This window comes from Neopsephotus bourkii, unplaced genomic scaffold, assembly GCF_033783945.1.
Source record: "Neopsephotus bourkii isolate Nb327-2 ecotype Australia unplaced genomic scaffold, CSIRO-AGI_Nbou_v1 NB_1749, whole genome shotgun sequence".
NCBI lineage: Eukaryota > Metazoa > Chordata > Aves > Psittaciformes > Psittacidae > Neopsephotus > Neopsephotus bourkii.
Window position 1 is genome coordinate 6,112,830 of NW_026902223.1, and position 21,652 is coordinate 6,134,481.

Sequence of the window (21,652 nt, forward strand, 5' to 3'; positions counted from 1 at the left end):
CATCCTCTCACTTAAACTCTGTTCACCAACCCATTCTCAATCTTGGCCCTCCGCTAGCTAGGAGCCGGGCTATTTTAGAGCCCAGTTCAACTCCTGGTGAGTTCAAGACTGTGACACAGTACTAAGTGTAAAATTTCCTAACTCTGGCTCCTGCTGTTTTTCTTGTAGCACAAGGAAGGAGTTTTTATTTTACCAGTTGTCTGTTTATCTTTTCAGCACAGCCTGGAGGCTAGCTTAGATTACGTGCAATAATCGTCTGCAAAACAGTAGTAGTGACTCAAAGAGTAACTAATTTATTTTCAGCTCCTTTGTTTAGGAAATCAGTGTAAAGACTACTGACCATTCAGCTACAGGAGCAGCTGGTTTAAAAGCTTTACTTGCTCTAGCATCCACCAGGAATAACAGTTAATGTGATCAGACTAAAACTTTAACCATGATCTGACTGTAATAACAGTGTCTATGCATTCAGAGAAATATTTTTGTATGTTTTATGCAGTTTGATAAACTCTAAGGCACACTAGTGTTATGTTAACTGTGTTTTGTTGCTGTTTTTTTCCTTTGAGTAATAAATGACTGAAACTAAGTTTACAAAACTTACTGTTCTTCCAAGGACGACTTTGGTTTGCACTACAAACTTGTACTGACCTGACACTGCTACTCTTCACCTCTATTAAAGTAGCAGTTGTTTAAAGTACCTGGATCTCTTCCTTTATGAGGGGTATGGTGTGTGGGGGATGTTATGTGGTACACTGGAACAGACAGGACACTAACCAGGATGGAGAAAGCATGGAAGAGCTCACTTAAATAACCTACTTCTGTTTTGCTCAACAGTCCCAGAAAATCCCAGATATTTATGTTGGGCTTGAACTGTGAAGATGATACTTTTCAAGCAGCTGAATCTGGTGTGAAGATGCTCATTACAGCCAAATGTGAGGGTCCTATAACAAATATGTGCAAGATAAGGTGCAAGACAAAGCTTTTTGGCCACTGAAAGAAGTCGCACAGCCAGGCAGTAGCTGAATCAAGTTTCAAAAGGAAGAGATGTTCATGCAATGTCTGCAGTTAGAACTTGGTTATGATTTCACTTGGCTCACCTGCATTAATTTTTCTCCAATCCCACCCCACCTCAGCTCCTGTGCCCCTGTTTGGCATTTGCTTTAGAAGAGTAAAATTCAAGAAAGGAACAAAAAACCCCTGCCCTCCCCTGCACCAGGGGGACTGACATGCAGCTCCTTTTATGAGTGCACTTCCACCAGTAGCCAACAGTGCTTTGTTGATGTATGGCTGCAGTTACACATAGAGTCAAGTCTTGAATACTAATATGAGGGATAATGCTTTTTAGATATGTAAATTCAGTGCTTTACAGACACTTCACTGTCTCTGCTGACTCACTAGTACACAGTGCAGTCCTTTCCCAATAAGAACTATGGTCCCTTGTGCTGCAGCTTCACAAGAAAGTGTAAGGCATGGCTCTGCTCTCCTGTATCTGTCTGTGCATGGAGTAATACTCCAAACTGATGCTACAAGGCAGACTTGCAGTGGCATCTCTCTCACAATGCTGTAAAAGTCTGCTTTATAAAGGGTTAGGGCCTGTATTTCTGTTGTGAGATTTCTAGTTTCTTAACCAACTGCAGCATAAGCCATTTAGCTGCTGAAAAAGCAGGCTTGAAACTCAATACTAACTGATAGCACCAAAAAAAACCCCAAGCCCGCAAACACCACAGAATAACTAAGCATCCAAATTAATGGACTAAGCTTGAAGACAGGAGTAGATTTATTAGGAAAGAAACTTGCTTAATATTAAACGTCCAATGACAGAGACAATCGGCTTTGTAACAGAAATTCAAAGATACTTTATTTCCATTTCTCGTATATCAAGAAGCTAGGAATAGCTTAGTTGTAAAAATGGGATCTGGTTTAGTTTGATTCACACAAATACTAAACATTTATTCTTGTGTTTTAAAGTCCAAGAATGAAAACTCGCAATTAAACACTGAGCAAGCCACGTGTTCAGGTTATGTTGGTTTCTTATCTTAAAAAGTCTTAAAGAAAAGAAAGGAGACAGGACTTATATTCTCAGTAGCATTATGTGCTCTTATCAACACATCTTTCTGAACTGTCTGGAAGGAAACACCAGTCCTGAATTAAATCTTTTATATATATAAAAAAAATAAAAATAAAAATACTAACTCAACTTTATATTTTTCTACGCCACTACAGCTTTCTTTCACCTCATTTTAAAGCAGATCTTCAGTTTAAGCTGTCTTCCTCTGTCTTCGCAGACTCTTCATGGAGTAGTCCTATAATGCAGAAGTTTGGGAAAACAGACAATTAGACAGCATTAAGGGCATTTTGTTGTCATTCCTATATATTGGCCCAGTTGTTAGCTGGCAGCTTAACTCTACAGAGATGTCAACATGACTGGCTTTAGAAGCAATAATGTAGCATTAATGGTTTAATAATCAACATTAAGTGTTTAAGACTTCCTAGCATAAATAATAAAGCTATAGTAACAAATTATGTTGCAAGATGCTCATTTATCAGCTGTACTCTCCATTGTTAGCTCCTTATTTGAGGAATACAACTAAAGACCTTCTGTAACAGTAAGAAAGCCAAGTCAGGAGTGAGGAAAAAGCTTCCAGTTTTCCTTTTAATACAGTACTTGTTACTTCCTAGTGTTTAACTGTTTCACTTCCAGCAACCAGTGTTTCAGCCCACATTATTACCATGAACATTGTGATCACATGGTGGCATGGTCTTTGCATTTAATTCGACTTAGAAGCCTGTTATCAGCCATTCTACCTCTCTGTATTATGGCTGACTGCAACTTCTCCTACACAGTAGGAAATATTAAACACATACCTCTTAAAGACTTGCATTGCATTGAAAGTAACCTGTAGTGTTTATTGCATTTTAAACTCTTTAAAGATATCTAATTCTGGGCAGCACTGCATCCCTACACACAGTTGAAAGAAAATTCCGTTCTGTTAACATCGGCTTTTACAGTATTCACACAATACACAAAAGGTCCTTTTCACTATCTTGAAAATCAAAAAAAACACAACAGTAAGCTTAAAGATTACAGGCAACAGCATTCAAACATGGATGTGGGTAGAGAAAGGAGTACCTGGCATGAGTACCTGCTTAGTTTGACTGAATCCTTGATTTTTAATTTGGCTTTTCATGGGCCGCTCACAACACCAACGCTGTGTGAGGTATGGTAGTCAGCTGCAATAATTCATAAACCCTACACTTCCATCAATCCAATGCTACTGGCTCTCGAGTTACAGAACAAACTGCATTAGAATGCAAGGCAATAAAGCAAAAAAAAAAAAAAAAACTAGAAACATCCTTGACAAAGAAATACTAGCAGTTTATATGAGAACAAAGTAGTCCAACATGTGCCTCCGATATTAAAGTATTAAAGCAAAAGGTTCTGCTGATGTACCAACACAATATGGACTTAAATACAAAAACAGTTCAACTTTCTTTTTTTTAAAAACGATAACAAAATCCCTAAAAAATAAAAAAAGAGGAAAATTAATTTTGCTATGGTGACTATATTACAAATATGTCCCAAAGAGGCACACTAATGGGGGGGCACGAGTCTGCTACAAAATAGCTGAGACAAAACAATGTACCTCAAAATGTTTTGCAGGACTACACTGTCTTTTCCTTCAGAAGGTGCTTTAGTATGTCTTCTTACTTGGCTTAGTTCCATCTTCATCTGTGCATACTTACGCTGCACTGTTAAACAGTAACAAAAAGCCCTAATCAAAGTTTGAAATAATGCACTTACCTCTGTCTGATCTGAGGTCATATCAGATCAGTTTTAATTGGACTGAGTGTCACCTTCAGATTTAATGTCTTCACTGGTCCCATTGACCTCATTCTTAGTATCACTCTCCTTCGAGTCTGTATTTGTGTCTTCACTCTGCTTTTCTCGACTACTGGACTTCATACTACTTTTTTTATCATCAGATCCCCTCTTTTCTGCCATGAAAGAAGACATTGACCATGGATTTCAAAGTAAAAAAAAAAACAAAACATTGCACATGTGAGATATATATTGCATAAAAAAATGGGACAATTACTTTCTATAGCAATAACAGTAAGAAGTACTCCAAAAGTTATAGAAATTGGCTTCAGACTACCAGGCTGGAATGAAGAGGGTACCAAAAAAAGGGTAAAAGGGGACAGCAGAAGGTGGGGAAAAGAGAAAGCACAGAGGCAGCTACTCAGCTCTCTGCTGAAACACACAAAGTGGGTAAAGAAGCAGTCAAGAAGTTAGGCAAGTGTATCACTATGGTGCATGGCTTCCTTACTTATCATGGGACTGTTACTTCTCCCCCCCATTTCCCTCCCAAGTTTTAATTTGCGATGTGTATGGCTTCTTTAGGTCACAATTCTTATTAAATATAGCTCTTCAAAAGAGAATCCAAAAAGAGTGATGGGACAATGCATCACTGCATTATCAAATACATCAATACTTGCCAATTCAAAATACAGCAAAACCCCAATCAAATACTTGGGGAAACAATATTAAGCATCAGTTTTGAAGGTGGAGATCACAGTGACAATCAAAACTAACTTTACTGCACAGTTTGGCACATAACTGTCAGCATTAACTCTCCATTTATAAAACCAGCAGGAAGTTACAATCCTCTCATTAAAAATCTGGTGGGGGGGGACAGTTCGGAAAGTAGATAAAAAGTGCCAAAGGAACAGCAAGATGGGAAGGACCCCACAATTTCAGACTGAGAAGTCTGCTGCAGTGCTGAAAACCTTATCTTTTCCTCAAACATCTTCAAAGAAGGAAGGAAGCCAGAAAAACATTTCCATGGCAACAAAACCATTCAGTATTAGAGCTGTAAATGCAGTGTTTGCAAATGTCATAAAAATATCAATTCTTTATTATTTCATACCATAACAGCCAACCTTTGATCAGGAAAGACACTTTGGAGAGAAAAAAGGAAATAATCCAAAAAACCAACCTCTCAGATGCCATCACACAGAACAACATTCATGCTCTTTTTTCTGATTATTCCCTGCTATCTGGGCAATTAAAATGAATCATATAAATATATCCCCAACACAGGAGCACATAGATAAGCGCTCTGACAAAGCTATGTTAAATAACGTGATCACCTTGACTGGCAGAACACACTTTTATATTCCAGAAGACAAAGTAGAAATTAAGCTTTAAAACAGAAGCAACATCCCAACTTGGTTTAAAACACAGCATCAGAAGGAGGGGTGAAGCCCCTCACAGAAATGAGGGCAACTGCCTAAGGAACACCACTACCGAGGTTTCACCTGAAGCAGCACATCCAGTGCATGGTGCCTGGAAGACACAGGCACCAAGGTCAAAAAGCTCACTGAGGAACTGGTCATTTTGTATCTGTCTGCCCTCAGTTTTGAACTCCGCAGGTAGATTTGCACTCTAACTAACCTTGTTAAAAAGTCGTCTTTTTGTGTCTTATAGGTATCTCCGATGCACACGTAGATCCACTGAGGAATAGTAGTCTTGTTTCCCCGCAGAGGACTAGTAGTCAGCCCAATAATCTTATCTTCTGTCCTATGTAGATATGGTAGATCTTAATAGCCCTATGGATGTGCAGTGTGCAGGGTTTTGTGTCTTGTTTGTTTCTTGAATTTGGTCAGGAAGGTTAATTTTGTTTAAGGTTAAAAAAAACCTACTATTAAACTGTGGTACAAAAGATGAAACTCTTCTAAAACCCTTAACAATAAAATAGGTTTACCATAGCAAACCTCCAGTGTGCCAAGCAGGACTGAGAAAGTGTACTCCACAGATAGTCCAATGACTGAAATTCTTTCATCTCCTGAAGTATCTGCAAGCAGTTAAATTCCTCCTCTCTATTTTCTACCAGTAAGATTTCTTTCTTTAGAAGCACATACAATTGGCATGCTGTTGAAACTGGGAGGATTATTTCATCTGGGATCTATTAGGTATAATCACACAATACTGACTTTGCTTGCTTCCTGATTCAACACATGCACATTTTTCTGATTGAGATTGTGTGGGCAACTGAGATGTATTTTGTGAGAATACCAAGATAATGTGAATGCAGAAAATCAGTCAAACCTAATATCCAGTATTACTGAGGGTTAGGGTGTTCTGACTGTATTTGCTGAGGTTTAATCACCAACACAAAAAACACAATCACAAGCGTAATTACTTTTATATAAGTATATGAATCCAGATTATGGAAGGTAAAGAGCCAAGTTAAAGTGGTCTGAAGGCATGTTCCAGTATTAACTCTTCATAAAATGAAGGTACATGTAGAACAGATGTTTTCCTTCTCTTAAAGACCCCCCCCCCCCATTTATTCCACCTACTAGTTGTGTTCTGAGGGTTTACATTAAGCTAATGCTCAGCTGGTGTTTATGGCTGGTGGCTCCCTCCTTTAGCAAATGCATCCCTGTTCCTGAAACCTGAGTCTGAAATTAAGTGTCTCCATTTTTACACATACCTTTTTCTCACAATCTTAAAGGTTGCTGTATTCCACAGCGTTTTATGAACAAGAAACCAAACTTCTGCATTTTCAGAGTACAGCACTAATTTAATGTGTAACAGGAGGCAAGTCTTGGGCAACTGAGCCTTGCTTTTTGTCCTGTTGGGATTCATGTTTATAAAACAGTTTGAGATTTCAAGATGAAAGGCACTATACCATAAGAAGTTTCAGCCAGGTCTTTGTTGCTTACTTTTATTAATTGTTGATTAGTGCTGGATATAAAGAAAATTAAGAGTCTGAAGCTAGTATTCCCAACAGAGCAGTAACTGTAATAAGACTAACTGCCACATTACTACCTTTTGTGTAAACAGCAGAGCAGGTAACCAGCTTCAGATACATGAACCTCTAAAGCTGACTACTTACCTACCTACAATGCCACACTGCAAACGTAAGGATGTAATGGTGTTTAGAGCTCCATCACAGAAATTCAATGCTTGCTTCTTAAATACTACTGGTTTGGTTCCCCCCCCCTTTTTTAAAGGTTTTCCCATCAAAGGGAAAAACACAACCTTCTTCAGCATTACAGTCCTGCTCTAAGGCCTATTTGTGCTTCTACAAATGTTAGGATCATATAGTCAAAAAGAGTAATTGATTTTCCCAGGTGGAATTTTCATCACAGCTCATAGCATCATGTCACTGTTCTTATTTCTGGAGGAAGAAAGTAGCAAGCAGCAAATAAAACAGCCAACAAGGAAATTGGTTAGAGTTAAAACTAAAAATAATGAGATGCTGAAGAAAGTTCTCTAGTTCCTCTATTTATGGAAGGATCATGGGAAGAGCTGAAAAGCCATTAAGCTCAAAACCAGACCAAATTTGAATAAATAAGAACACAGTTATTTATACGCACAGATACACACACAATACTGAATAGGACATTCTTGACCAAGTACCAGAAATCTGTTTAGAAAGCAGCAAAAAGGGCACAGTATCAGGTAGGAATAAAGTAACAGGTGGACAGATACAGGCTACAATACTGAACCTGAGTATAAACATCAGCTCCACTGCCAGTGAGCAAGCAGCTAAAAACCACTTGCTTGGAAAGAGCGAAGCAAAACGAGAGAGGAACAGATACTGAAGATGCACCACAGTATAAACCAGGAAAGTGAAAATGCTCCAAGGAAGTCAAGCAAGAAAAATACATGAAGCATCACCAACATTTTGGGATCTGGATAAATATGGGAAAGTAAGGGTAGGGCAAACAGGCCTATGCAATCCAGAAACATGCACATAGCACCTTTCATTCCAGAGAACCTCAAGAGTACCTTAGAAAGAGAACAGACTGTTTCATCCACTACTGAAGGTCAGCTCGAATAGTGAAGTGGGGCCACTGTTTCAGACTGGGCATTAGGCAGCACCCCAACAGAGCCAGCAGTTTAGGCCAGAAGTTAGTATTACATTCCTCTAGAAGACTTTTAAAGGGGGAAATTTAGCAGTAACAATGAATTAGTGTCTTTTCACAGAATGTGAATCTATAGCATTCTCTGTGCAGCCTTTTTTAATCCTACTTAAAGCTTCTGAACACCAGCCTTTGGTGAAGCAGTGAGTCATCAGCAATGATGTTGTATGTGGCATGAACTGCTATAAAAGCATTCCAAGGACTAATAGAGCATTCTTTGAGACTCACCTGAATACTGACAAAGCAAATCTCACTTCATCAAAACAAAAAACACAACAAGGGGGAAGGATGGGGAGAACAGCAGGAGACTGGGGAGAGGGCATGAGATTGTAATTTAGAGCATTACAGAAAGTCTGCAAGATTTCTCTTGGACTGCATTCATGGATTAGAGAAAAAGCACTGTTAAAGGAAAATAAAGGCAACATGATAGTGTAGAGAAGTAATAGATGGTACAGGTGAAAACCCAGCTACCAATCTCCCACAAAACATGTACCAGCAAAGGGTAACTACAGTAGTACCTGCTAATAGTAGGAATAGAAAATATTCATTCTTATGAAAAGCTGACTACAGGCTTAGGTTTTTCTGAAGGTAAACAGTAAAGAGGTCTTAAGATACAACACATTCTCACAATTTGCAGACAAAATGGTAAGCTTTTAATAACTGCTGTGACAAGTAAGAGATGGACACTGGGGTGTACGTATGCACACAAGTGCATTAACAATAACTGGAATTAACAAAATGCTTCAAATTGGTTAACAGCAACACATACAGCTTATAAAACCAAATCTGGTTTGATCCTAAGAAGAACTTTCAGTCACTCGCTAACTTAAAAGCTTTTGAGACTTTAAGGAAAGATCAGAACTTGATAGAAAGATCAGAACTCAGTCTTCACACAAACATACCTTTTTCTTTTGACTTCCTGTCTTGTTCTCTCTCTCTGCTTTTGCTTCTGTGCTTGTAGGATTTCCGCTCCCGGCTTTTTGATCGTCTCCTGTCCCTGCTGCGAGACCTATGTTTTCTTTCTGATCTATCATGACTTCTGCTTCTTCTTCGGTCACGACTCCTTAACATTCAGGGAAAATTGCAGAGAAGAACGTGAATATCAGCTGGTTATTTTCTCAGTAGTAGAACTACAGTACTTTCTAATACACCAATTATTTGCAGAAAACAAGTATTTAAAACAAGCCTTAGCATACTGTATACTTCTCAGTATGTAAGACCTGGCTTCATATTGCCTTCTTCACTTAGCCAGAAAAAGCATCACAGAGCTTAAAAGCATCTACTACTAGGAAACAAAGACCAGCTTCAGGAAAAATCAAGATCCTGTATTTTGGAAGTACATGTCTACCCAAAGCTCCCTTGTTATGACTTCCACCACAATGGTGTCCATCTACTTCTAAAACTTGACAGAAGACAGTGAACAGGCAGCGAGAACTCACACTAGAACCAGTAAAACAGAAGAAGAGGAGAAGCTAGCAAAGCAGTGATGAGACCCAGGCTGACAGATTAACTCCCCATGAGATTTTTACATTTTGGGAAGTTGCATGAAAATTCACACACACACACACACACGTACCTGCTTCGTCTTCTTTCTCTGCTTCTTGACCTTTTGTGGTCTCGTGAACGGCTGCATCTTCTGTCAGATGTTCTGCTTGAATGTCTACTCCGTGAACGGCTCCTTTTACGTCTCTCTCTATCACGAGCCCTCTCTTTTTCCTTTTCTTCTTCTTCCCGCCTCCTCTTCCTTTCCCGCTCCTCTCTTTCCCGTTCCCTCTCTTTCTCTCGCTCTTCTCGCTCTAGTTTCTCTTTTTTTAACCTTTCATCACGGTCAGGCTCCTCTGTTCTTTTTCTTAACTTCTCCTTAAAAGTTCAGAGAAATAAATGAACATTGCTCAAGAGAAATCATCCAATGTAACTTAGTTTATACATTCTGAGGCTGTAGAAGCTTAAGCTCTTAAAATACTTAAGTTTTGCAAAGAATGGCCTACATATAAGCACTTTAAAATCCTTGAAACGGAAATCCTTTGTCTTGCAGAAACTTTTGTTTGTCATTCTCACAGGAACACACTACAGTTCTTTACAAAAGCTACAGAAAACTCCCACCTGAATTTGTGTCTTTGCTTATTTCTAGTGTAATCACATACAACAAAGAGCGGCAGTGTAAGCACAGTGCTAAATGCACAAGTACAGGACTCCATTTGATTTTTATATCCCATCTTTGGAGTATTTTACCCACTTGACAAAGTCCACTGGACAGCCTTTTATTTACCATAGAAAGCCTCCAAGCAATCTGCAGATGTTCAGTAACTGAAGGAGATGCTTACTTTTAAATCTTCTACTGTAGCTTTTATTTTGGCATAACCCATGTGCTGCTTTCCCATCAAGTGGTCGTCTACCCTGGACTGTGCATCTCCTACAATTAAAAAGGCTCCACAAACTTCACAAACTTCCATTTGTTTTTCTTGGGCTGCAAAGCTCTCAATTGTCTGAAAAAGAAAAGTATTTGATAAAAGCAAAAAGTTTTAGCCACAAGCCAGTGACGAGGTTTACTGTTACCAAATCCTAAGCACTAGAGAGCTGAAAAATCTTATTTGCGTGTTTTGTCTTTGAGTCCTGAACCTACTAGGATGAGCAGGGCCAAGAGGCTGCCTAGACCCATTCCACATAAACCCCCAGGAAAGAGTAAATTAGAGAACACAGAAAACAAGCCTTACTCTTCACTGCAGAGGGTTAGTATGTATATGCATATAGCCGTATCTGCAGCTTTCTTGCACTCTCAGGATTAAGGAAAACAAAAATCAGTTTTCTCCTAAGATGGTTTCTTTGGCATCAACTGAAATGTCTGGAGCTGCAGAATATCCACGGAGTATGTCTCAAGGAATGAAAAGGCTAAAATAGCCCATGAAGAAACATAAAAAGGAATGCTGGGATTCACCACCAAAGGCTGGTGATCAAATTAATTCACTGTTTCAACAGACAGTCGAGAAGTACACTAGAATTTCAACATAAACCCAAGAGGTTATTGCTGTGCAATGTTCATGAATCATGTAGTATGGGCACAAACACTATTGCCTGCAACATTTTAAAACTTTTAAAAGAAAGTCTTTTTAACACTGGATTAACACATTTAAATGCCCTGCTATTGTCTTAATAAATTCTGCATGGAACTTGCATGCCTTCAGTTTAAGGACAAGGTTATTATAGAGTGTTGCACCAACCTTTTAAGTAAGTCTGACAGCACTACAAACGTGTTACTTACTGAAGTTGTAGACCTCAGCAATTCTCTCTCTTCCTTTAATTGTTCAACAAGTTTCATCATTCCTTGTGCCTCTTCCACCTTCCCTTCTGAACCTAATTCTTCAATCTAAAGGCCAATTAAAAAAGTCAACTGTAATTGTTAAACAAGCAGCAAAAGCAAGAGAGATGTCTGGTGGGGGAGGAAGAAAATCTTACCTGTTGTAGCAGTACATCAATTTTGTCAGTTAACACCTGAATCTTCTCTTCGTTTTTACCAGTGGGTCCCGCTCCCTGCCAAACAGTAGAAGTGTTTTTCTCTTTATTTTCTTTTAGTTTGAGTTTTTGGTTTTGGTTTTGTTTTTTTTTTGTATTTAAAATAGCTTTAAAACACATTAATGTCTTCTCATATTCCAGAGACATTTCACGAATAGCCTCCTCCTGCCTTTTCTCCCATGAGAGCCTACTAATAATAGCCTAGTCCAACATAAAATACTCAGCACAGCTCGGTCCTCTTCTGCTGAGTGAAGCAAGTTTTAGTCACACTAATTCCTCCTAAATCAACAAAAACATTCAAGGCCCTGGCCCATAAGAGGTAAGACATCTGAATTCGAAGTCCTAAATTTAAACCCTGAAACTGCCATGCAGCTATTGCATATCTTTTCAGATACTCCACTATGACCTAGGTGGTCAGTGGGCTCTGAAATCTTAACTTCTGAACATAAACACAAAAAGAATCTCACTTCATCTGAAGTACCTGTTGGCAGTGTAATCTCTATAGGCTGCTGGAGCAGATTTACATTTGCCCCCCCCCCAGCCTTTGCTCTACTCCACAGCCAATAAGCTCTCTTAACTGGATACTGTTCACAGCTCCTTCTGAATCAAGCGGACTTTGCACAGAACAATTCACTGGGACAGTAAGAAGGAGTAAGGCTATCCCAGCAGTCATGAAACAGACTGCAGGCCACAGTCACTGCTCCAAATTAATCAGTAGATTAAAAAAAACATGTAAAATTTTTCTCCCAGTCAGCTTAAGTTTCCCATTAACAGCTCTCCAGCACACAGCAAGACTGAGAAAAGCTGCACAGAAATAGTTCTCTCAAACTCCTGCGATTCCATCATTGCCTGCCAATGATGGTGCTGGAGCAGGAAGAGGCTGCTGCATAAGTGTGGCAGTTAACAGAGATTTAGTTCCATCAGCTGCTGAAAAACTCAGCACTGCCCTACTTCAGCTGTATCACCATGATACAGCTTACTAGTGGAGCAGAAGAGCAACTAAGGGTGAGAAGGTAAACTGAGGTTAACAGGATTTCTAGGGTGGACAACAGATAGAAACAGAGGCAGGACTGCTGCTGACTGCAAAGCCACTTGGCTTGTCCATTAACACCAGATGCAGCCTGCTAACTAATGGCTGAAGAGACTTATCTAATGGGAATCTTCTGGAAAACAATGTATTTTACCTGAGAAGACACGGTGAAGAGAACACAAAGACAGTAGCTAGAAGAAAAATTGCCTCACTAGTTCTTCCAGACTCACCCCAGAAGACTGTTGATTCTGTGACAGTGCCAATCGAGCATGGCCTCTTCGAATCCTGCGCTCTACCTCTGCCAGTAAGCTCTGTAAGTAGCGTAAGAAGTCTCTTTCATAGCCCACTTTCATAAAACGAGAGCTCTTCTCATACCTGGCAAGATATATTTAAAACAAAATCTCAGGTCAATCTAGAATATATGAAGAACAAGTAACAACCTGCAGTGTTATAAATTTTTGCTCAAGGTAAGATAACATTATAAAAAGCAGTTAGTTTCTCATGGTTGGGGTGCCTTCAAGAAATTTCCAAGCATACTAGAAACACTATTTGCATTAACATATCAACCAACATACTTACTGTTTACGTAGATTTTCATCATGTATTTTTTCACAAGGACCTAAAAAGACCACACAAATGTTTTAAGCTTGCATTCCTCAATGGTGTATTCACATTCCATCAGCATTTGTTTGTGCACCATGATAGGAGAGAGCTATTAAACACTTCCCAAGGACTTTTATGCCTGCCTTTCTGCTTCCTTTGCTTGGAGTTTGAAAGAAACATTAAAGAGAAAGAATGCCAATATGGTTTAGTAATTAGAAAACCAAAAGAGATTTTGACTGACACAGAAAATAGGGTCTCCAGACCAAGTTCTACATGGGTAAAACTACACAAAAAAATACCTTAAACACCCGGGGCCTTAAAAAGAGAAGAAAAATTACATATGAAGGGTAATTTCACCAAGCACTTTCTAAACTCCAGACAGCGTTCTCTGTAATAACCTGGTTACTGATTACTGAGTAAACTTAGGAGGTGTGTGGCCTCAGTTCATGAAGGCAGTCACATTAATATTTCCCACCTTCCCCAGCCCATCAGTCTCCAATGGACTTGGAAATTAATGCTAAGGAACCTGTTTTTCCTAGTTACCTTCTCTAAACTATATGTTGTCCACATACCATCACTTGAAAGCTACTAGTAGTTTAGAGATGGCCTTCAGTAATAACTACTACAGTAAATGAGTCTCTAAAGTAAAGAAGCTCAGCAATGTATAACCCCACAAAAACAAGCTGTAATTAAAAATAAAAGTTCTGTGATTCTATGATTTTTTCACTTAGAAAAATAGGATCCGGAATAAATATTGCTCTTAACATACTGTATCACTGGCAATCCTTTAATTAAAAAAAATCTTACTTTCAAAGTGTTTTGACAGAGCATTACACACCAAATATGTAGCCTGCAAACAAAAGTTAACTGTAATTACATGAAAGTTAATGAAAATGACAAGACTTACCTAGATCAGAACGGGTGTTTGTAAATAGTTCAGCTGGACAAAAGCCACAAAGGTAGTATTTACAAACCTGACAGAGAAGAAACAGGTATCATTTTTTTACCTCCCAAATTGTCAATTTTAGGTCATCACTTCTATTTTCTAAGATACAGCACAAAAATCCCCTTTGTGCATGAGAAATTTCAGTGTATTTCATGCATTTATGCTACCTGGTAGCAGTATGTGCCACCACATGCATCTTAAAAGACCAAAAATCTTACTTTCCATTGAAATAATAGTATTTCTTAATTTTATTGCTAAATATTTAAGATTACAGGAAAGTGTCATCTATTTGTACATATAAAACAACATTTGATATTTCCAAATTAATTCAATCAAACTGAACCAACAAAAAAGGTTACAATTCCTTAACCATGATATCCTGCAAGGGTTGAGTATGTCTGCCATGAAAGCATGAGAGCAAGTTGCTCTTAGCTTGTCCATAGTAACCGTATTCAGCCTTCATTTCATCAATGCTACTGGCCAGAACATGAGCCATCAGCATTCAAACATCAGGTACTGCCTCAAGGATGCTTATGCCAATTCCAAGACTTAAAATCACATACAATAACTATCCAAAAGCTTCCCCATTACAATGCTTTTAAAAATCCCTACTTTAAGAATGATATGCAAAGAGACACTGTACCTCTTAAGGCAGACAGAGAAGACATTGATTTTAACCTGGTTTCCTGCCAGCTAAGGAAGGGTTTGTTTTGTTTCTACATAGCCTATTTTTAAATTAGGAAGCCAGGTTCTTTTTTTGTAACAGAAAAAAACCTCGACTGTTAGTCTAGCCAATAAATACTTAACATATGATGGGATAAAACCAGCTTTGGTTAAAAAGATTATCACCCTCACCCATAAGCATAGGTTTAGCTAATCAAGTTGGTCAGTTCTTGAAGTTCATAACACAGAAATATCTCCTATCCATCAGAACAGACACAAAGATAAAAATCAGGAATACTTTCACCCCTAACTTCATGGACAATCTCAAACAATAAAGTCTTCAATAGACCCTTCCCCTGGATGTGATTGCCATTAACTAACTGGAGTGCCAATTCAAAACTAGCCTGGACATTCTTTTATCATCTCTTTTATGTTACACCAGTTTCTAGTATTTGGCAAATTAGTAACTGCTACTGTGCATTACAGCCTAGTTCTCACACTCTCACATGTGGTGTGGGCAAAGATTTGTGACATACTACTTCTAAGATCCATTTTGAAGCATTTTAACGAATTGGCGTGAAGAGGCCCGAAACTTAACCCATACCAACACATCAGTGAAATGCTCCAGACACCAACTGATCAAATTAGATCAGTCCAACTTATTTTTCTATGCTGTCAGACTGAAAAAACAGACTATGGGAGTTAAAGAGTACTGACCGCTTTGTACATTACACAGAAAACCAACCAAGCTTTCTACTAAGCCAAGGACATGAAAAACAAAACACCTCTTATGATACAATTGGAATACTTCTCTGATAGGACACTGTGGCACACATCTGAAGCCATTTATCAAGAACAGTAATGAAAGAAAAATGGGTGGTGTTTTCTCAGAAAGCAAGGAGAAAGCTACTGCACAAAAAGACTGGTTTCAGAATATGCTCTATTCTCTGAAACCCACAGTACCCCTTCTTTTAATAGCAAGTTTTTTCAAGACAGCAGCTTCTGGGATGGATTTCTGTACTAGTCAACAGAAATACAATTTCTCTCTACATTCTCTCCTCAATTTTCTCATCTTCCTATCAAAGTACTAGGATCAGTGAAAAGACATGGGTTAGACAATTTCTTAAGACATACAGAACACAACAATAATGGTTTGAGCATTTTATGATGTAAAGAGAGTTACAGAATGTCTTCTGTCAGCTCAAAACCTATGTTAACTGGGCTGTAACAGTTCTAAAACAAGCAGCAACAAAAGCAGCAAAATAAAAGTTATTAAGGAACAGAAGTATAATGAATTAAAACAGAAAACCAACAGCAGAAATAATTAAAGTAATTTAATGTTGCAGCATTGCAAGGAAAAGCTTGCTCTTATGAGCTGACAGTTACAGCCAAAAAGGGTAGTAACCAATACTAAAATGTGCAGCTTAAACATACATGACACGCTGCATTATTCAGATACATTAAAAGCCAAAACAAAATCAAAATGAAACAAAACCTTCATACACAGGCAAAAACTGCACTAGTTTTCTCCTGACTGTCTGGTTGCTATGGCTTCTAGTCAATTACTTGACATTCTTGACTAAGAAGCAACCTGCAGAGAAAATACATTACAGTGGTCCAGACCATTGTGTTTGTGTCATTTGTGCAGCATTTATCCCTCTGCCTTACCTATGTCATTATGCTCTGCAACTGATTTCACTTTAGCAGAAAAATACTACTTGAGAGAATTTTGCAGAATCCTGAAAATTATCATTCTGACCTAAGCTCCCCCCCGTGGTACATGCACCTTGACAGGCTGGAGATGCTAGTCAGCTGCACTTACAGTCCATCTTGAGTAATCAATGATGAGTGCTAACAGAAAGGGCCAAGACACAGCTGAAGCATTACCGAGCCATTAAAGCCCTGAAACATAAGCAATATGCTTCAAATGGCACCACTGACCCATGGCTTATCACACTGCTGCACTTAGCGCAAGTCAGAAGTAACATGGAAGTACATTCCATATTTCAAGGAAAAAGCAACAGGCAGTTTAGAATCATGGAATTAGGGGGGATACAAGCACTTATTCCTTTTTGCCAAATTATTCTGATAGTTCCATTACCGAAAAGGTGTAACAGAGAGGAATGTTACTGTCAAACTATTGCAGCAGAATTAGCCACAGTTTGTGCCTCAAAGCCTTTAGGGTCTCACATTTCAGTAAGACACTAGAACAAATACAGACAGATGCTTGGAACTTTCCACTCTTCATCTCAAATTCACTAATCCTTGAAATCTCTTGGAGTTGAGAAAGTAGTACACTTCACCTCAAAGTTGATTTAAGCAGCAGCAAGAACAGCTACCTCCTCCACAGTCTGTGAACCAAGACAAAGCCTTTCTATATAAAGAAAGTATTGACAGCTCCATATCATTAACACTTCTACATTAATGTGTTTCTCTTCTGTAAGAAATTATTTACTGATAGGCAAGTATCAGTGTAATTGTAATAATTAATTTTGTAAGCAAATTTCTTTAGGAAGACAATTCCTACTAAAAAGACTAAGAATAAAATTCAGCCGGTTGTGGCTTACACACCAAAAAACTAGAAAATTCCTTTATATACATGAGTTCTTTGAAACCCTTAAAGTTCATATGCATCAGACAACAATGCTCACTCACTCAAACCGAAAGAAACCTAAGCCCTTCTTCCCAAACCTCACTTTTAGCGATAACCTTCCATTACTAACTTTCAGTAAAATCCTCTCCTCGCTCATCCTGTGGAGGATTAAGTCCTGAGATTCTATCATGATGCAAACCAATTTAGGTCTTTAGCATAAAAAAAAGAAAAAGAAAAAAAAAAAGAGAAGTGTTAACACAGCATAAACAGCCAATATTTTAAATACAGAACCTACATTTGGAGGAACTACATTCCTAATGGAAATAACTTCTCAAAGTAATTTATCCCTAACAGCTCCTCACCCCTTCCCACTTTCTGAAAACACTGAATTTACCATGAAGGAACCACCACAATCTCAAAGCTTTATAGGAAGCATGGGGTAGTCAATGCTGGCCTTTCTTGTCCTACAGAACAGCCTCAGAGCTCTTACACAATTGCTGTTTCCACGTGAACTTGTTTATATATCAGCAGCATATTAAAGCAAGAATGCATGAATCAGTAAAGTTACTGTTCCAGAAATATACTTTGTCTATGGGTATGACAGTAAGCACAAAGATTAAAATATATGATACTAATAATTTACTCCTGCAAACAAAACAGAAAGCCTTTATGTCAAAACTAGAATTGATCATCTAAGGACATGCTGCAACACTGAAACATAAAGCAAGCAGGATTTCATTTTTTTAAGATTAAAGGTTTACTCATGTCAAAGTTTTAAAGAACTTAAGCCCTGCAAAAGGCTTTACAATACATGATCAACCTATTTCATTAAAACTGCAAATAAATGCTCAGCTATCACACGCTCTGCCTCCACACTTTCAACATCCACTGTCTTGGATCTCATTGCATCTTCCCTATAGTTTCTGACAGCCACCCAGATGCAATTTACAGACAATAAAATAGAGACAAGCCTGCTTTGATAACTTTCCACAGCTGAAACTGATGGAATGCAACACAAAATCCTAAGCTCCATTACGAATACACAGGTTTACATTGAAAAGGCCACATGTCGAGATACGTCTAATCCTACAAGAAATTACATTAGTGTATATATTTCATCTGAAAAGCAAAACAGCAGTCAAAGAGATGAACTAATGTCAATACCTGATGTTACTACCTTATCTGCATTCTCTGTCTGATAAAACACATCACCATTGCAGATTTCATCTTCAGGTCATGCAGGAAGTCAAACAAACACATTTTAACAGCAGTGATTTTTTTTTTTTTAATGAACTTGCTGGTAGGAAACTCAACTATGGGAACCCATGAAAACATTCCTTTCAGAGAGGTTACATTTAATTATGTCCCTATACACTTCATAAATAAAAGCAGCAGCAGAGCAAACGGCAGCAGTTCCTGCAAGGCTGAAGCTCAATCCTAAACCTGTGAGTTTCCCACTGGTCTTAGACACGGACAGCTCTCCCCTTTCCCAATTGCCAGCAAAGGACTGGGAAGAAGAGACAAGGCCCTGTTTCTATAACAACAAAACTGAACAGCTTAGAGAAAGAGTAATACAGCCTCTCTCTTCAGTCTAAAATGGGGGAAAAAATTGCTCATCTGAAGATGAAGAAAGTAATCTGAACTTGACTAAAGAAAATGGGGAATCTTTTTCATCTTATGAAATAAGTCAAAACAATTCCCTTATCTATTCTACCTGGACCAACATGGCTCAAGCTATTTACTTTGTATTTCCAAAGCTGAACAGCTCCTCTTTATTTTGAGTTCAGAATCAAAAGAAAATATGTAACTGGACACCTAAATGAATGATGATATTGGGTTAATAAGGGAAATCTAGAAAGGCATTAAGAAGGTCATGAAAATTTGCTGAACTCACAGTTTCCTCCTAACATGCACAGCTTACCTATAGCAGTATTCATCAGTGACAGGACAAGAGGTAAAGGATTCAAACTTAAACAGGGGAAGTTCAGGTTAGATATAAGGAAGAAGTTCTCTACTGTAAGGGTGATGAGGCGCTAGCACAGGGCATCCAAAGAAGTGGTAAACGCTCCATCCCTGGCAGTGTTCAAGGACAGGCTGGACACAGCCTTGGGTGACATGGTCTAGTGTGAGGGGTCCCTGCCCAGGGCAGGGGGTTGGAACTAGTTGATCTTAAGGTCCTTCCAAATCCTACTCTATGATTTTTCAAACGGGGGGGGGGGGGGGGGGGGAATTAACAGCATCCCAATAAAATGTTAACTGAGGAGAAGCTAATTGCTTTATAAAGCTTAAACCACAGAAACACCAGTCACACAGGTAGTAAAAAGCCTACTGTAGCTGTGACATTTTCTTCTAACATATACTATACTGTAACTCAAAAAAAAGAATAATATAATGAACAATGGGGGAGGGGGCCAACAGGGAGAGAGGGAGAAGTATTCCACCTCTCCCAAAGCAGCAGCTATAGAAACTTTATTATTACTGTTAAGTGTTCTGTGAAACAACTTACAGTATGACTACAATGGATGTCACTAAAAGTCATCATTCATTAAAGCTCAGCCTCACTCAGGAGCAGATGCTAATAATAATCTCGAGAAAATTAATGAATCACCACATTAACAAAAAATACACAAGTACTACTAAACAGTCGTACTGTTTAGGTTATTCCCCCCAGGAGGTGCAGAATTCCTTTGACTGAGGAAGTACAGGAAAAATCAAGCTTTTCTTAGCAAAATCCTCAGTTTCAAAAGTGCTATGGCTCTTCCTTGCACTACAACCTCCAGACAGTGAAGTCAGTGTGTCTGTATCCTTCTGTTTCCACCCCCAATACGACACTCAGGAAGAGATCCAAAGACATTTGTCTTCCAAACTACTAGCGTCTGTCTCATGTCCCTTCGTGCACGCCAGCAGGTCTCTATTCTGAAAGTGGGTATATCCACCACCACCCCCCTCCCAACACAGTATTTTCCCTCTTCCCCACGGCACACTGGAGATCCCGGCCACCAACAGGCCTCTCACAACCCCGCTACTGCGCTTATCGGCACTCCGTGCAGAACACGCCGAACACAAACACAAGGCCTCCCTCCTCCCAGCAGCCCAAACAACAGCGCAAACCCTCTCGCACAGCCCTGCTATGGCGGGACGCTCCTCCCTGCCGGACAGCCGGCTGCTCCTCCTCGCCTTAAGGCTCAACGAGGCTCCCGCGCAACGGCCCGGGCCCAGCGCGCCCCGCGGCCGCCATGCACCAGCCCCGCAGCCCCGGGCTCCGCACCAACGGCCCGGCCCGCGCAGCGCCAAGGCCCGGGGAACACCCCCCGGGGCCGGCACCTTATCCCGAGCCGTCCCGGGGCCAGGGGAAGCCGCAGCCCCGCACCCGCCGTCTGTATCGCTACGACAAAAACCGTGCGAGGGGGATGGGGAGAAGGGAGGGGAGAGGAGGCTTCACTTCACTCACGCTCTCATGGTCCCACCGCACGTTGCTGCGCTTCTCATCCGGGGCCAGGTTTCTGTCCCGGCCCATAAGCTCATCTAGGAGCTGGGCGGCCGATATCATGGTGTCTTCCTGGCCGAGTTCCCCCTCACCAAACACGGGCTCCGCCGCCTCTCCTCACAAACCGACCGCGCCGCCGCCGCGGACGGTGACAGAGACAAAATGGCGGCGCGGTTCCTCGCCCAGCCCACAATGCACCGCGCGCCTCCTAACCGCCTCTGCGGCGTTGGCCCGCCGGCGGCCTAGCGCGGGGCCTGCGGACGGCTCCGAGCCCGAGCTGGAGGCCGTTAAAACGGCGATGGAGCCGGCGCCTTTCCGCGGCTCGGGATGGCCTCGTGTGCGTGGTAGCTGAAGGGCCTGACGTGCGAAGAGGCAAATAACGCCGTAGCCAAACAGCAGTGGTGTGTGATGGGTGTGCGGGACACCACGGTGCTGCCCCGGCTGTGACAGGGCGCTGGAGCGCGGCCCGGGCACATGGTGCTGCGGTGGAGGCTTGCAGAGGTGCTTGTGGAGAAGGAGCTGGTCAGCGGCTGGAGGTTATCCCGGGCCTGCTGTGCCATGGCGGGGACCAAGGCTTAAATGGTTTATAAGGACATACAACAACAGAACAAGCAGGAATGACTTTAGACTGACAGAGGAGATGAGATGAGCTCTTAGGCAGAAGTTTTCCCCTGTGAGGGTGCTGAGGCGCTGGCACAGGGTGCCCAGAGAAGCTTTGGCTGCCCCATCCCTGGCAGTGTTCAAGGCCAGGTTGGTCACAGGGGCTTGGAGCAAGCTGCTGTAGTGCAAGGTGTCTCTGCCTGTGGCAGGGGTTGGAGCTGGATGAGCTTTAAGGTCCCTTCCAACCCAAACCATTCCATGATTCTATGATTTTGACTCTCTACAGTT

The 21,652-nt window shown here is 40.3% G+C and overlaps 1 protein-coding gene across 7 annotated transcripts; it reads right to left on the reverse strand.

Annotated features, from left to right (window-relative positions):
• Positions 1-1,756: 1,756 nt before the first annotated feature.
• Positions 1,757-20,972, reverse strand: LUC7L3 (LUC7 like 3 pre-mRNA splicing factor). 7 transcript variants are annotated; one of them, XM_061377103.1, is made up of 13 exons: positions 20,729-20,972; positions 13,983-14,049; positions 13,052-13,091; positions 12,703-12,847; positions 11,386-11,460; positions 11,192-11,296; positions 10,257-10,418; positions 9,509-9,792; positions 8,835-8,995; positions 3,853-3,993; positions 3,642-3,747; positions 3,141-3,206; positions 1,757-2,300 (listed from the first exon to the last, which is right to left on the reverse strand). In XM_061377103.1, exons 1-12 carry the CDS (start codon positions 20,825-20,827, stop codon positions 3,182-3,184), a joined length of 1,410 nt encoding a protein of 469 aa, XP_061233087.1. In that variant the 5' UTR covers positions 20,828-20,972; the 3' UTR covers positions 1,757-2,300; positions 3,141-3,181. The 7 variants fall into 7 exon arrangements, 6 of the variants coding, with proteins under 6 accessions (XP_061233087.1, XP_061233088.1, XP_061233086.1 ...); XM_061377104.1 differs by lacking the exon at positions 3,141-3,206; XM_061377102.1 differs by having other exon boundaries at positions 1,757-3,206.
• Positions 20,973-21,652: the final 680 nt, after the last annotated feature.